We start from the raw sequence: 16902 nt of genomic DNA on the forward strand, positions 1-16902 counted from the left end.
TGTAAACAATCTCAAAGACAATCAAGAATGTTTTCCACATTTTATAATATCCCTTACATTGAATATTATAAGCATCTATATCTATATCTATTATAAGCATCTATTTTTACAAGATTTGTAAATAAGTGTCATGGTTCCAACAGATGAAACTCTGTCAACGCTGCTAACATCAGATATTTTTGCTTTGACAATAAGTTTACACACTATTAATTCTCTAACCGCAAACTTTCAAAATGCTATAATCAGAATACTAAAGAAAATACAGCTGCAAAATACTAGAATCAAGATATAAGGGACTGTGTGTAGTCCAACTACTTAGAATTATGTATCTTCAGTGACTTAGAGGAATTCTAGAATTCCAGTGTGTTCCACAGGGTGAACTGACTTCCCCCAAAACATTTATACATATCATTCAGTTGATGACATTAACTTGGGTGCATGCTTCCTTTCGTTCCAGTTTTCATCATCCAGCTTCGTTCCATAGGTCTTTCAAAAAGGACATTTTATTTGCAACCCATAAGTACCTCTGCTGAAGTGGCTGAGTTTTATTTTGATCTGTCTTACTGTTCAGTAGCTGGGCAATCATTTGTTGAAACATCTCTGTCTACCTACTGCCCAGAAGACCAACTCTAATTAGCTCCTGGTTTTCTCTAAGTCTTGAAAATTAATGGAAGAATTTTCAGTGGTCCTGAATAGTTTAATAATCCAGAACTGCCCTCCTAAGGCTTACACAATTACAAATTTGAAATTATAAACTTGAGCAACAGAAAACACCATCATCTGGAACTTAAGTATATAATTTAGGAACCCCGTTAATCAGAACAAAGCTCCATCTAATCCAAGGTCTATTTTATCTTGCAACAAGCAAACAGGAGTTTCCAAGAAGCTACCATCAGAGGCCTTTTGCCAACGGCTATGGTAGCAGTTTACCACATCAGCCTATAGTACTTGTATTTTATTCTATACTGACAGTCCAACCTCAGAGATTAAGTAATCACGCAAGTGGGGGCCCTCTAGAAAAAAAGATAAAGTTAAGAGTGGCTTTAGTTAGTTCATAATATGATGGTACCTACTCTGATTTTTTTTGAATACTCTGGTACTCATAAACTTTAAAAACCTGTCAGCATAAAAACTTGGTCGGTGGACTGAAACTGTATCCTACAAAGAAACAAAAAAAACTTTGTCAGTAAGAAAAGAGGAGGGGATTTATAATCTACAGAACAAAAGAACATGAAGCTAAAATTTAGTGTTTTCTTTTCACTGGCAAATTTTTAGCATACCATTAATTTATCAAGTAGCATAATACTTAGAGAATACTGCAGCCATTTAAAAAAAAAATTACAAAAGCAATTTGAAGGATATTTTCTTAAATCACAAACAAACAAACAAACAAACAAACACATATTCAGTAAACCCTAGAAAGTTACTAAAGTGGCTTTTTTCTAGAAGTTGTGGATGCTCCATTACTGGAGGTTTTTAAGAAGAGATTGGACAGCCATTCGTCTGAAATGGTATAGGGTCTCCTGCTTGAGCAGGGGGTTGGACTAGAAGACCTCCAAGGTCCCTTCCAACTCTGTTGTTATTTTCTTCTGTTAGTTTCTGACACACCCAAAATAAAAAGACATTCTAGATGTTGTTGTTTAGCGATGGCAAAGCTCTATGCACAAAATAGATGCAGCTCTTATTGCTAAACAGAACAGAGACAAAAAAAGGAGTTTTCCACCTTACATGAACAACTGACATAATTCTAAAAACCATTGAAATGACTTACTCCATCATAAACGAGGGCTTTCCAAGAATGCTCCAACTTCTTTATTAACCTGATGACGATACACCACAAAAAGTTTAATAAACAATTATCCCTCTCCTTGCAATAATACCACTTTAACTAAATCCTGGCACAGAAAGCAATGAATATTATTTTAAATTTACCTGTAAGACTGCAAGATATCAATTATGCCCATAAATAGCAGTAGTTTTTCTCCTCTGTAGCTTTTAGCTGGAATGCCTCCCATTCTGACAGAAACAACAAAATAATAACAAGTCATTGTAAGGCCTCTTTTCTAAAGTAACCATAGAAATATATTAACAGCTAAAAATGACCTTCTTAAGATATGTAGTGAAAAGGTTTGCACCATATGGTAGGGGCTATACGATCGTCAAAAATGGATTTAAGCAAGTCTCTTTCCGTCTTCAGTTTTACTACTTTTCTCCACGTCTGACAATTAAGATTATCCCTTCCCCTGGTGTATTTTTTTTCCCAAACAGCTGTGCCACAGCTCTAATAATACTAGGCATTTAAGGATGTATTTCTGTGATTTTGTATACATAAAGTACATGGATAAATCAATCGCTTTGGGACCCAACTCTTTCGGGGATGAAGTGGTGATGACCTAAGAGCCCATGGTCTAATTATCTGGGATCCTGACACTTTGCCACCAATTGCGTCACAGGCTGAAGTGATCTGCTCTGTACTATACTTCTTAGCAGTACACATGCAACATTTTTTTTTAAAGTCCATTTGTCTTTATCTTTTATTGTTCATCAACTGAAGGATGGTCTGACCCACTTTTAAGTGTGGTACACAGAACAGAAGAAAAACGTAAAAACATCCAGTAACTTTTTGTTTTCAAAGGGCTGGTTTTGAGAGACTTACGTATTGGTATTTTCTGTGATGACACAGTCCCCTGATTTTCCTGGACCTTGAATGGATTCCATAGCAGTTGAATAAAGAACTTTTTGTCCTCCTGGGCGTTTAGGATCAGAGGTGTTTTGAGAAAACTCCCCCTCTCTCTCTTTTGCTGAGCTGTCCAAGATGTGGATGCCAAGCAACAAACTATAATCCATGATTTTAAAGCTTTCCAGCACCTAGGATCAGATGTTTTAGACTGAAATCTGTTATGTTGCAAAGGGCAGAAGAGTTTACAAGAAAGATAAATGAAACATATTGAACAGAGAATGAATTATTGTAATTTGATATTCCAATAAAAATGATCACATCTAAATTTAAGTACTATTCTTTTTCCAGACTCAGAATAAATAGGATTTCTTCATGACTAAAAAAAAAAAAAAAAACCCCACTACAGCTTTCTTGCTCTTATATGCCCTTAGCACACAAGATCTAAGAGTGAAAGTGGCAAAATGCGGGGTGCCTTGTACTACAATTAGAAAGATACACAGCTGACTGAACAAACACACAGTAGCTCTGTGTCAAACTGGAAGCAGGTGACTAGTGGAGTAAACAGAGCTCCATTCTAAACTGTATGCTATTTAACATAAAATGATGAAATTTATAAACCTTTAAAATAAATAAATTCAATATAAAGCATACAATGCAGTAATAAATACAATTTTACTGTAAAATATATTACTTTAAGCTACAGGTCTTCAAACGTGGCCCTTTTATGACTTGTGGACTTCAACTCCCACAATTCCTCAGCCAGTGTGTGGCTGAGGAATTCTGGGAATTGAAGTCCACAAGTCATAAAAGGGCCAAGTTTGAAGACCCTTGCTTTAAGGAGATTACAGATATTTCATGTTTCTGTCATGAGAGTGAGAAAAATATATGGAATATTTTCAGATAGTTATTTGCAATATGTTTTGAGCTCTCACAATTTGTTTTTTAATCACCCCTAAATTTCAAAAGCAGAATACAGAAGTTCAAAAGTCTGAAAAAACTTTGTTTTATAACACAATATTTGACTTGGTTATTAACTGGATTTTGGGGGGGAGGGAAAGTAATCATTATCTTATTTCTTCTTCAACATATTTTGAGAGGTAGGGTTGGTATAATCAATTAAATCTACTATGAAACAAAAATCTGCATATTGAGTTTCCTGCTGATACAAAATTGCCTCAGGGTTTGAGACATAATTGCTTTTCCTCTTCCCCTTAATACTTAGAATATTAATGAAAAGAGAATTTGACCTCCTTCTCCCACAGGGTGGGATCAAAAATGATATATAAGTGGAATGAAAGAGGTGACACATGAGAATAAAAGCGGTAGTTTTTATGGTGTATGTATTTCCTATTATTATAACCCAATTTAAAGTATAGAAAATGACCAAATATTGGAAGTCCTAGTTTAAAAAATGTAGGCTGAAAAGGAATCTTTTACTTTTCTTTGTACTCCATATAATGATTACTTGATTGCTATTTACTAATAATTTTGAATAAATTATTATAAATTGGAATTTCATTCCTGTCTATCCTAATCCGTGCCTATTTTTTTCCCCAACTTGAAAACCAATTCTCCAGATAAAATCCGCATAATTTCGTATCTCAAGCACAAGACATAAATAAAACTCCAAAATTCTGAATGACAGATGAATAAATTTGGAAACTAGATAGGAAGGGGGACGGGGAAAATAATATAAGAGCTGGATCACACATTCACGCTTCTTCAGGCTTTATATATAGAGAAAGAGATCATCAATTACACCACAGAATGGTGAGCAACAGCAGAGAGGAAGTAATCTGTTCTTTTATTACTCATTTATCAGACTGATATCCTTGTATCACAAGAACTGTTAGTGGTTGGTGGAACAACAAAATATATAACATAACAATTAAAACATCCACAGTAAATCAACACAAAATTAGAAACTCACCCATACAATGGCAACATCCCAATTATTCCCCTAAAACCCATCAGATTGATTTAGTATTAACTAGCTCCCAAAAGGTTATAACAGAGGAGCATAATCTAGCCTCAAAAAGGAGGCTATTCTGAAACACTACAGGTATTCCTCAAGTTCCGACCATAATTGGGATGGGAATTTCTGTCACTAAGCAATGTGGTTGTAAAGCCCAACATCATATGTCCAACATCACTTAGAATCAACAGTCCCTATTGCCACTGCAACTGATAAATGGATCAGGAAGCGAAGGGAGTCCCAGGTAAGGAGTGGAGGTGTTGCAAGGGAGTGCGGGAAGGCCTGGATCACAGGTCGGCAACCTGTGGCTCTGGAACCGCATGTGGCTCTTTGAGCCTTCCCCTGTGGCCCTCAGCCTCCTCTGCCATTTGCAGAGAAAGACAGAGACAGAGAGAGGCACTTGCTCTCTCTCTCTCTCTCTCTCTCTCTCTCTCTCTCTCTCTCTCTCTCTCTCTCTCTCTCTCTCTCTCTCTGTGTAAAAAAGAGTGGACTCACGGTATTCTCCGACGAGCTGAAAAGCCTATTTGAGCGGGGCTCCTCCCTTGGCTCCTCCCTCCTCCCTCTGCAGGAAGCAGGAAGGGCAGGAGAGAGCTAGCTAGCCCAGCTATGCTGACTCAGGAATTCTGGGAGTTGAAATCCATGAGTCATAAAAGAGGCAAGGTTGCCTACTCCTGAGCTTGTTGGAGAACTGCTTGAAGCCAGCTTGCCAGTTGAGCAGAAGATCAGAGAGAGGGAGAGAGAGAAAGAGAGAGAGAAAGAGAGAGAGAAAGAGAGAGAGAGAGAGAGAGAGAGAGAGAGAGAGAGGGGAAGAGGAAAGAGAGAGGGGGGGGAAAGGAAAGAGAGAAAGAAAAAAAGAAAGAGGGAGAGGGAGGGAGGGAGGGAAAGAGAGACAGAGAGAGACCCTTTTGACATCTAAAATGAAGATAACACTGCATATATCCTTTTTACCTTCATTATAGGTGTGTGTGTGTGTGTGTATATGTATATATATATATGTGTTTGTGTGTATATATTTATGTGTGTATGTATGTATATGTATGTGTATGTATGTATGTGTACACACACACATCTATAATAAAGGTAAAAAAGGATATATGCAGTGTTATCTTCATTTTAGATATCAAAAGGGTTTTGCGGCTCCCAATGTTTTGTTTTCGGTGGGAAACGGGTCCAAGTGGCTCTTTGAGTGTTTTGGTTTGCCTACTCCTGACCTGGGTGGTCTGGTACAGGCCTCACATAAGCTGGGGGGTCAGTACACCACGAGCCAAGGAGATGAAGGAAAGAATGTGCAGAACGCATGCATGCAAGCACAGGGAAAGACCAAGGAAAGAGTACAAAGAGCTTTTTGGCATACTGCCGCCCTGAAGCTGCAAGAAGCCCCTGAATCACAGTGCAATGTGACGCCCAGTGCACGGCCAGGCTAGCACCGCAGCACAAAGGGGTTTACTGGAGTGTTGTAGCTCTGAGATTGCAAGAAGCCCTGAGCTACAGCTTACCACAGAGTCCAGCCCCAGTCCAGCCCAGCTTCTTGCTGTCCCGGGAAGTCACAAACACCCCAGTCCTAGATACAGTCACCCTCGCCACCATGCACTCTGAGGCTCCTACCACGTTGCACTCCACTGAGCCAGCAAACCTTCACCATCTTCTTGGTCCTTCTGCTGATGAGGTGTGCCTGGCCCGGTCCTTTGTAAGAAGCTGCAAATGATGTGAGGCCATATTCTCTAAGGCTTGTGAGGAAATGGCCACACATAACCTGAGGAATAAAGTCTCTTGCAGCAGCAGCTACCTTGCAAAGGGCCAGACCAGACATGCTTGGTCAGCAACAGGAGAAAGGAGACAGCCAAGGCCAGGGACCAAAAAGGACACAGCTGAGAGGGAGATAGGTGGGTGGAAGTAGTTGAAGCACTCCTATGGTCTTAAATGAGGCCAGACTACTAAGGCTCAAATTTTGATCACATGACTGTGGGGTTTGTAAAACGTCATAATTATAGAGTTAAATAGTAAGTCTCTTCATTCTGTGACACCCTAACTTTGAATTGTCATTGAACGAATGATTGTAAGTCAAAGACTACCTGTACAGTTATTACTGTTCCTATTAGAAAGCAATCTTATGAAACTATGGGCATCAACCAGAAGCTGCTCTCACGAATATTGCATTAGATGGGTCAACTCTGGTTGGAGAAGATAGTCCTGAAGGCACTAGATGCCAAGTCTTAAAAAGCTTGTAAATGAAAGCCAGCAATTTGAAATGCATTAAGCCACCAATGCAGACCTTGCAATAGTAGTGTAACATCATTATGGTAACACAAGTCAATTCAGCAATTCAGCCATTTCTAAGTGATCTTCAACTTCAGTCCTATTTTAAGAATGGCACATAAATTACAAATAAAAAGTTTGTAAACCAGTAATTTTTATAGACTAATCTGTAAATTAGTTTTTGCATGGTGCTACATAACACCTTATTTCAAGCCTTCTCCACAGCCCTCTGAATGTCATTATGTAGTCCATTCTAACTGGGAAGATTTCCAACTGTCCAGAGATAATTTTCAACAGGATCATGGGGTAAGCATTAAGACGAATAGGAAATTATCATTAAGAGAAAATATACAATGATATATGGTCAGGGTCATCCTATAAAAGTATTGGAAATACCAACAACAGGAAATGTCATTGAAAATTAGAAAGACCCTTCACCAAACAACATGAATCTCTAATGATGATAACTAGTTTTGTTAAGATTCTTATAGTTTGCAAATATTACCTTGTTAATAAAAGAGAATACTTCTTCTAAATCAGTGGCCCCAAACCGTTTGGGCACCAGGGATTGATTCTGTGAAGACAGGCTTTTCTGTGGCTCAGTGGGGGCATGGTTTCACATGTTGCCTGCATCCCACTGATGGGGCTTTGAGGTGACCTGGTGCCGGTCCATGGACTGGGGATTGGGGGCCCCTTTCTAAATTAAGGCAGCATCTCCAGAAATCCATCTATTGCTATTTAAATTCCAACATGGAACCTAAGAACTCTATGGGATCACTATATAATGAATAAATGAATAAACAAAATACATTTTCTTTATATTTTACTAGTAGCACAATGATTTACACCCTACATTTTAGGATACAATCCTGTCAGGTATTGTAAAATAGCATGGGCATCTAAATTAACTCAATACACTTAAATCCATTTATTTTATTATTATTTATTAAACCAATTTATATCTCACAAACAAGCAACTTTAGGCAGCATACAACAAAGCTAAAAGCAATTAATAAATACATTAAAACTATAAAAACCAAGATAAAACAAAGAATAATAGAAAAAAGGGATGTTAAAAATAGCACAACCAGATCATTAGTTCCGCTGGCATAGCCAAGTCTTAAAGGACTTCTAAAAGTCCAACAATGAGTGGGAACAACAGGGCAGAAAAGACCCACCACCTAGGCCTACTAAATGTAGCTTCCTAGGTGACAGAACCTATAATACTGGATCTGATCTGATCTCTGCTGGATCTGACAGGTAAATAAAATCGAGATGAGGAAGTCCCTCAAATAACCTGATTTCATGCCATGAAGGGCTTTAAAGATCAACACCAACACCTTGAATTGGATCAGGAAACAAACTGGTAACTAGTGCAGCTCACGAAGCAGAGGTGTAATGCATACATATCTTGCTCATGCCACTGTGTTTTGCACCAGCTGAAATTTATAGAAGATCACTTATATACTACAGCACAACTCCTATATTTGAAAACATTAGACTTGCTTGTCCTCCTAACATTTTAGGAATTAAAAGAAGAATGACTCAAAAATATCCAAATAGTGAAAACAGAAAATACATTTTGAATAAGTGTTCATCATATAATTTATATCCTACTTCAACAGGCACTGGGTGGCTCCCTTAAAATATATTTTTTTCAATATGCAACCTTTTAAAATGAATATATTTTAGGAATCCACATTTTACATCACTTAAAATAGTTTATTTTTAGCGTAAGGGACTTTTTAAACATTTTAAAAATTAAGCATAATTTCTATACTGCAATTAGCCTTTTGACCTTTATAAGAGAGTATTGATATACTGTATGTCTTCCCAGAATAGACACTCCTATGCATTCCACATAATCACTAATTGCCTGAGTTCATGGAATATTTCTTTCCAGAAACTACAGTGACAAACAATGTCCTTTGTTAGGAAGAACATCTGATGAGCTTGCAGCTGATTATTAGATCATCAACTTCACGCTCGATTTCCGAACAAAAGGTGACTTCATGTTCACTAATAAGACTTGACACAATACTACAGTGTGCTAATAAGCATGGGACTTTGCTAGAAGTGGTGCCTCTTTGCCTCTATAACTGCATTTCAAACACATTATTTTCTCAGACAGTTTTTAACCAATAGAACCATATTAAATTCTTTCAGCTCCAAGAGGCTGCCATCATGTTTTATTTTATCACAATGCCATGGGCATTCAAGAGTCCAATCATCTTTGTGAACCATCATCACTTTCATAAATTACTCCACATTAGTTTTAGGCATCTGCAAGCATTCAGAACTGAATCTAAAATCTAATACCTGTTACACACACAGCCCTATTTCTCTGAAGTACTGATGTTCATAAGCAAGTTTCTATTTTCAACACAACCACAAATACATGGGTACACACACATCCATAATTAATGTTGTGATGGGCTTCATGTTAATTCCAAGGAAAGTGTTTTCTTTGTAAAGAATGTAATATGTGAAGCTAAATTTGCTTTTTGTTTGGCAAGTCAGAGATACACTTTGCCCAAGTATTTTGCAGACTCTTAAGGTTCTGTCTCTTCCACAGGAAAAAAATGTAAAATGTAAGTAAATTTCATGCCCATTAATGAATTGATTAATCTAAATTTGTAAAAGCAAGAGAGTATTTAAGCATCTAGATTTTTTTATGAAAAAACACTGCCATTTTCTGTGAAAAGTTCAATAGAAACATATACAAAATAATTGCCTTTAGATTTTTTGTTCATAGATCTTTATACAAACAATTTATTGTATATATAAAATTATGCCTGTATATCTTCCAAAAACAATTAAACAGTATGTCAATACCTTTTTTTCATAATCCCACCTCAGAAATAAGAAAAAAAATCTACTTTTAACTGTGGCTGGGACTGGGCTACTACATTGTACACCAACAGACTTGCTTCAATTTTTTTTTTGCTAAACAAAAATAATTTTCCCTCAATTTTCTTAAATAATATGCATTTTATGTTTGATTTATTCTATTTGTTAACATCTTAACACATTTTATTTGAAATTACTCCCAATTTTTTAAATAAACCTATTAATAAGTATATACATCCATACATCTGCATAACTTCAATACTACATAGAATCTATATAAGCTAATTTATAACAAGATTTTTAATTTTTCATTGTGTACTCAAAATTTAAAACAGAAATAATTCTGCTTCTGAAAAAAAAAACCAGAAATGCAGTAAAATGGAAATAAATGCCTTAAGGCACAAGAGAATATAACATTATGTATGGGGCAAAGAACTGTGTGGCAGGATATGAGAAGATTCAAAAGAAATAAGAGACTGACAGATGAAAGAAATAGGACATTCCTACTGTAAAAACCTGGGATGGAAAGAAGACAAAAAATGAAGACATACTATTTTTATGTCTTGACAAGACAGAGAAGTAGTATTATAATCAATAATAATATGTAATGCAACAAATAATGTCTGTAAAAATATCTGGTCTCAAAAAAGTAACCAAACAGCTAACTAAAAAAGGCAACAGACCTTGAGTACACGGATCTTAATCCATACCAAAAAACTAAATAAAAGCGCATTTTTATCTATGTCTGTTCATAAATAATTGAATTTAATGGGATTTACTCTTCATTTGGTGTGAACTAATTTGCAGCACAAGACAAATGATGTACAGTCTTAGGGAATAATAAAAAACATCAATATAGGAATAAAATAAAATAAAAGTAAATAAATTGTAGTTTAATTTGAAGGCCACTCCAGGTGTATTCTATTTTGAAGACACCAAATACACTATTCAATAATGGCATAGGTTTTATAAACTACAGGACAATCCATCTTCTTACAATGTTTGTACAATGTCTTGTTAACAAGAGAATTATGGCCTGATTATAGAGATTGAACTCAAAACTTTTCACTTACTCGGCAATCCCTTTGTAGTGTTTTCATCAATGCGCTATAGGTTTCGGAGTCAAAATATAATCCTTCATGCAACTCTTGCAAGAAATCCAAGTCTTTAAATGTGGGGTTAGACTTCTCTCGTTCTTTTCGGGATGCTCTTCTTTTGTATGTAGAGCCTTTCAAGTCATAGTTGTAGTGCATTTTCAGTGCTCGAGGCAGAATATTGTTCATCACAACTATCCTGATATTAATACCCCCTGACTGAACACAATACAGGCCATAAAATTTGGGCAACAGCGTCCTTGGGTTCTGGTTGAGATTCTTAAAAGAAACACAAAATATATCAATGAACATTTGCAGTATTGTAACACAGCAGCGTCCATCCTTTGCAATTTTAAGACTTGAGGAATTCAACTCCCAGAATTCCCCAGCCAGCCAATTTTGGGAGCTGTAGCCCATAGGTCTTAAAGTTACCAAGATTGGACACTCCTGCTGTAAAGTATAACCGAGATCAGAGTTCTACACAAAAGTAAATATAGACAGGAAAATCGTTTCTCTTTCAACAAATCATTTTTGGACCCACCACTAAAAAGTGTCCATGTGCTAACTCAAACATTCTAAACTTTAGTTAGCTGGTTGAACTCTTTGGACTAAGGCAGATTCCTCAAACTTTGCAATACTAGGCGTACTAAAATTAAAAATTAAATTTATGCAACCTTTTCAAATAAAATTAATGATTAATTCTATATAAGGGTTGGAGTAGAAATAAAGATACCATTTTAATAATTTAATTCTAATCTTTGTACCAATTCAAACAATAACAGATCCTTACAAGATGAAATCACTTCATTGGGACTAAGTTAAAAAATCTCCCTCAATAATGTTTAAAACCATTTTAGTGGTTATGATAGACTTGCCATTAATTCATAAAATCTGGGCTTCATTCTGAAAACAGTCACTCTCATTAAATCAAAGTGGGAAGGAAAAAAAAACAGGAAGTTTCTTGCCCTAAATTAGCTTCTTTTAAACTGCTTTTTAAAATACTACAGCTTGCAAAACACTGAATGTAAATTGCTTCTGGCACTCCTTCTGCAGGCAACCTCCTAAGATAATAATTACAGTTCATCTTCTTTTTCCCTTCCTGTCTAGTCCTACAAATCTGTTTCCCCACTCACGATTTTCTTCTTATACCTCTCCTCTCTCCCTTTATATATCTCTCTCTCTCCACAGAGTGAGCAGAGAAATCAGTTTTACACAGGAGTCTTCTGCCCTCAAGCACACTACTCCACCACTGAATTAAAAAAAAAAAAAAGACTCCAAAGTTTTGTATCAAATTCGTAAGCCTGCCTGGAAAGGACCTGTAAGAAGAAGAACACGCTTAAAAGCTTAAGAACTAACATCTGGAGTAAACAACATGTGTTTCCTCCTCCTTCTTGGAATCTGCCTTGATGTAGACTATTGGGCTGTAGCTAAGTATTACTTGAGCAGTATATTAATTAGAATGAAAAATAATCATATTTTCCTCTTGTTAGCTTCAAATCCTGATTTAAAGGCAAATTCAGTTAACAAGAAGGGAAAGTAATACAATATAGCTGTTTATGTTATGAGGGCAATTTGGAAATAAACCTCAGTTTGGTTATCAATGACAGACACTCACAGATACTGAACTTTTATTACACACATTAGAAAATTACAACATTATATTACTTTTTGACATAATCGCCATTCAAACTGAGGCATTTGTCAGAGCGTCTTACAAGGTTTGAAATTTCTTAGTAGTAGTCGCTCGGCGCCAACACCAATATCACACTGGAAGTGGTGCAATAGATAACCCCACCAAATGTGAAGATGCCAAAGGAGTACTGCAAGTGAAGTTCATGGAGCATGATTCGACCATCAATTCAGAAGTCTACTGTGAAATGTTACAAAAATTCAGACAAGCCATCCATAAGAAGCGTCGGGGCATGCTGACTTCCAGTGTGGTGTTGGTTCATGATAATGCTTGCCCGCACACCGCTAGACGCACCCAAGAACTTTTGAAGCAGTTCCGTTGGGATGTTTTGATCACCCCAGATTTGGTGCTAAGCGACTACTACTAAGGAATTTCAAACCTTGTAAGTGCCTCAATTTGAATGATTATGTCGAAAAGCAATGTAACATTGTAGTTTTCTAATGTGTATAATAAAAGTTCTGTATCTGTGTCTCTCATTGATAACCAAATGGAGGTTTATTTCTGAATTGCCCTTGTATATTTATCTATATCTAAGACAGCCATAAAGCAAATTTTGCATAGGTTCTCATAGACCAGTTATCAATCTGCAGTAAATACAATATTGCAATCAATTTTTGGCTTGTAAAAAGATTTTTCATACCTAAAAACTGAAGGAAGGAAACTGTGTTAAGCTTTGAAACAGAGAAAATAAAAGTTATAACTAATAAGTCAAACTTATAATTTGCTCCTTTGGAGGTAAATGATTTATCAATGAAACAAGATAAAATAGGATATCTTATCGGTATCATGATCAATTATTCCACTTATTAACGAAAGTTTGTCTATTAACCTCAAATTTATTTTTTAACTTCTCCCATTTATTACATGCAATATAATAGGAACACAAACTTGGAGAGAAAAGGACATTTTTAACATTCATAAGAACATAAGCAAGAGTTGAACAAGGGAGTTAAACATATCTACATGCACACAGAGAAACCAAATTAAAAAGGGGCTTGAGTATCTTTACCATGTAGTAGCCAGGCAACAGTTTCTGAAGGAATTCTGCTTCTTTGTGTTGAACTGTTTTGATTATGAATTCATCATCACTAGTGACAAAGAACAAGGATCCACTGGCACCAGGATTCGATAATTCTATTAATGGTTCACTGCAAATTGAATACTGAATACACAAACAGAAATTTAATGCCATTTTGCAGGATGGATATATAGAAATACGTTTTTAAGTATTTTATGAAAGGAAGCCAAGGAGACCTTTGTGTACCAAGGTCCTTGAAACTACCCAGACTACTCAACTGTGTAAGGTCTAATTTTTTTTAAAAAAGAAAAGAAACAGTGATAATGTTTTCTTCACGACATGATATGCCATTTCTGATACAACTTTTAGAACACTAAGTGTTATTGGTGTTGACTGAAAAGGCTACTCTGGTGGCATTTCTTTTTTGCATAAATTATTGAAATATACAAACGAAAGTCGCAAGAAAATATATGTTGTCTTACACAATTCCTCTTGTCTGCAATAGAATCCATGCAATGCTGACCTACTAAAAACTCTCCTGGTTAATCAAGTGAGTCAAAACCTAGAGACTTTGCCCTGAAAAATCTAACAATATGATAAAGTAGAATTAAGTAATATCTTTCTGGGCAAATATCTTTAGTTATGTTTCAAGTCCATGTTTTTGAGGTTAATTTGTGGTTAAAAACAGAGATTTAATCCTCTGTGTCTGGTACTATAAAAACTCAGGTCAAAACACATCCTCAATTAGTCCTATTTTTTTCTCATTAGCACTTTTTGTAAAAGACAAAGATAAATTATACTTCAACAGAAATTAAAGCAATATAAATAGTTGGGATGCATAACTTAAGAATAAATTGATTAACTTATCACAAAGAATATAGGTTAATGTGAACAAATAAAAGAAAAAATTAATGGTATATCATGTTTAGAACACTCTCTGGACTGCCAATTTCCTTGATTTTAGCTGCTTTATATTTTTGGAATATTAAACAGTATTCCTAGTTATGAATACTTCCTAACGTATTTTAAAACGTTAACTTCATTATATCTTTTTTATCTGAGGAACTGATACGTTTGATAAACCTGAAAGGAAGAAATCAGCTTCTCACAAGATAATGTTTCTATACAAAATATTGCCTCTCTTTAATAAATTGCATATCCCCAGGTGTACACCATTTATGAAAAGTAAAGAAGATCTCAAGGGACAGATTTAAAAAAAAGCACAATGAGAAGTCAAAAGATGTCATCAAAAATTAAACTCTACACTCAATATATAAAGGGTGCACCTGGCATATTTTATGGTTTGAGAAAAATCTCCTTGTCAAAAGAATTGCTTAGGCTCAGGTATGGTAATAGCAGCCATCAATGTTGCTTAAGCACTGGTTTTTATTTCAGATTGAATAAATATTATTTTTTTTTGCACAGTGCTTTACCAAAAATGAGCACACATTGATGATTGCAGGGTTGTCCAATGATTCCTCTGATACAACTAAAACCTCAGTTAAGGGGAATCTTATTCTGGCAGATTTCTGGCTTCTTGTTAGCAAGAATCATGATGAAAAATAAATCACAAACCACCCTGAAGAAATCGAGAAAAAAGTTTTGTCATTGGCTGAACAGTCTAGAATTTTTTTAAAAAATGAAATTCTTCAGCTATATGTACTTACAAATTTGGCATATGGTACAGCTAAAAGTGAATTAAACTTTGCTCTTTCTATTGTTCTCATAGGAGAACAAAAGGGAAGAGAGGAATATGTAAGATCAGCACTTTAAAGCCTTTCCTGCTTGTCACATCCTATTGAATTATGTTTTAACACTGCAAATAGATATGTTTTTTTACCTATTAATGCACTTAACAAAGTATATTTATGTTACTTAATGATGCATTACATTTTTATTCTATTGAAAACTATATAAAAAGGGGGGGGAAATGACTTGGGAAAGATAAGAGTCAGAGGTTTTGCCAACAGTAACTTACTGATAAGAAAACATCTTTTTTATCATTTCGACAGGTTTTGAATTTTATGCTACGCTATTAAGTGCCACATTGAGTATAAAAGGGAAAAGGTTGCACACTGCACAATGCAATACTGAAATATACTACAGCTCTTCTAACTACTCAGAATAATAAGCATTCAATAGGGATCTTATGGCAGCAGTTCTTTGATTTACTCTGTTACATTTTGCTCTATGCATGTTTGAAAGGACATTCTATAAGTTGCTTAATTTCCTATATAAAGGTTATGTTTCCCTAAGGAAGCATGTATTTATACACGTTGTTAGACAATTATAAGGAAATTAATGAATTATATCTCTTCACCAAAATTCAATCAGCAAAACCCACAGGGTATTTAAGTTCAATTATAGTATTTCTAGTAGAAATAATGACTTGAGTACAGCCACAGCTCACAGTTGGTGAACTATCAATTAATAAATCAAATTTTAGGACAAGCAATTAAAAGCTGAAAATGGAAACAATTAACTAACAACTAAATGTATGCACTTCAAAACATCTTGATAATGTAGGAATCTTTGCCTGACCCAATCTGAAAGTACTCCTATAGAGCAGGGGTGTCAAACTGCTGGCCCAACGGGCCAGACATGTCATCGGGAAACCACGCCCATCCCATTGCTGACAATTGCGAAAAAGGTCCGATATGTTGCGCAATGTCACGTGATGGCGCAAGTTTGACATATCTGCTATAATTTAAAGAATTATTGCTACCCTTTCTCCATTAAAAATAGATACACAGATGAGTGGAATTTGGTGTTTGAATCAAAGCAAATAATACTGAACAATTCTCTCCACTATAACGTCAGGTGCATTGCTCAATCCAATCACAAATCAAAGTAACTGATGGGTACTGGTTCAGAGGCAGAAAGAGCTTTTAGGTTCCCTATACTCTGTGGGGGAGAAAAAAGGAATAAGTCTTACCAAGTAGTCATCAGGCTTAATACCAAAAAGTTCTCTGAAGTAACGGAAAGCTAGCGGAGCATAGGTCTTAAATCTAAAGTCTGGATAATGATGAGCAGGAGTCAGATTGCTTCCTTCACTGAGTTGAAAGAGAAATTTAAAATATTATGTCTGCACACATGCATTTACAATATATACATCTTAACTTTAATTTTATTAAAAATAGGAGCCTTTTCAGACTCTTCTGTTGACTGAAGAATGAACTAACATAACAGAATATGAAGATCTATCTATCTATCTATCTATCTATCTATCTATCTATCTATCTATCTATCTATTAAAAAATCAATCAATCAATCAATGTTTTGGCTCCTTTTCTTCCAATATTCTTCTTGAAGAAAACAATGCCTTTAAAGATGTACAGG

The 16902-nt window shown here is 35.6% G+C and overlaps 1 protein-coding gene across 4 annotated transcripts in view; it reads right to left on the minus strand.

Annotated features, from left to right (window-relative positions):
• The window catches only part of PIP5K1B (phosphatidylinositol-4-phosphate 5-kinase type 1 beta), a 91823-nt gene that overhangs the window by 18615 nt on the left and 56306 nt on the right, over positions 1-16902 (minus strand). For all 4 annotated transcript variants that reach the window (XM_039357378.1, XM_039357375.1, XM_039357376.1 and 1 more), the window contains exons 5-11: positions 16499-16616; positions 13555-13707; positions 10835-11134; positions 2657-2868; positions 1933-2016; positions 1772-1820; positions 1074-1158 (exon numbers count right to left, since the gene is read on the minus strand). In XM_039357378.1, the coding sequence (XP_039213312.1) occupies positions 1074-1158; positions 1772-1820; positions 1933-2016; positions 2657-2868; positions 10835-11134; positions 13555-13707; positions 16499-16616 (1001 nt within the window). The remainder of the gene's footprint in view (positions 1-1073; positions 1159-1771; positions 1821-1932; positions 2017-2656; positions 2869-10834; positions 11135-13554; positions 13708-16498; positions 16617-16902) is intronic.

The sequence above is a fragment of the Crotalus tigris genome, unplaced genomic scaffold, assembly GCF_016545835.1.
Source record: "Crotalus tigris isolate CLP2741 ecotype Arizona unplaced genomic scaffold, ASM1654583v1 scf7180000018916.1150873, whole genome shotgun sequence".
NCBI classification, from domain to species: Eukaryota; Metazoa; Chordata; class Lepidosauria; order Squamata; family Viperidae; genus Crotalus; species Crotalus tigris.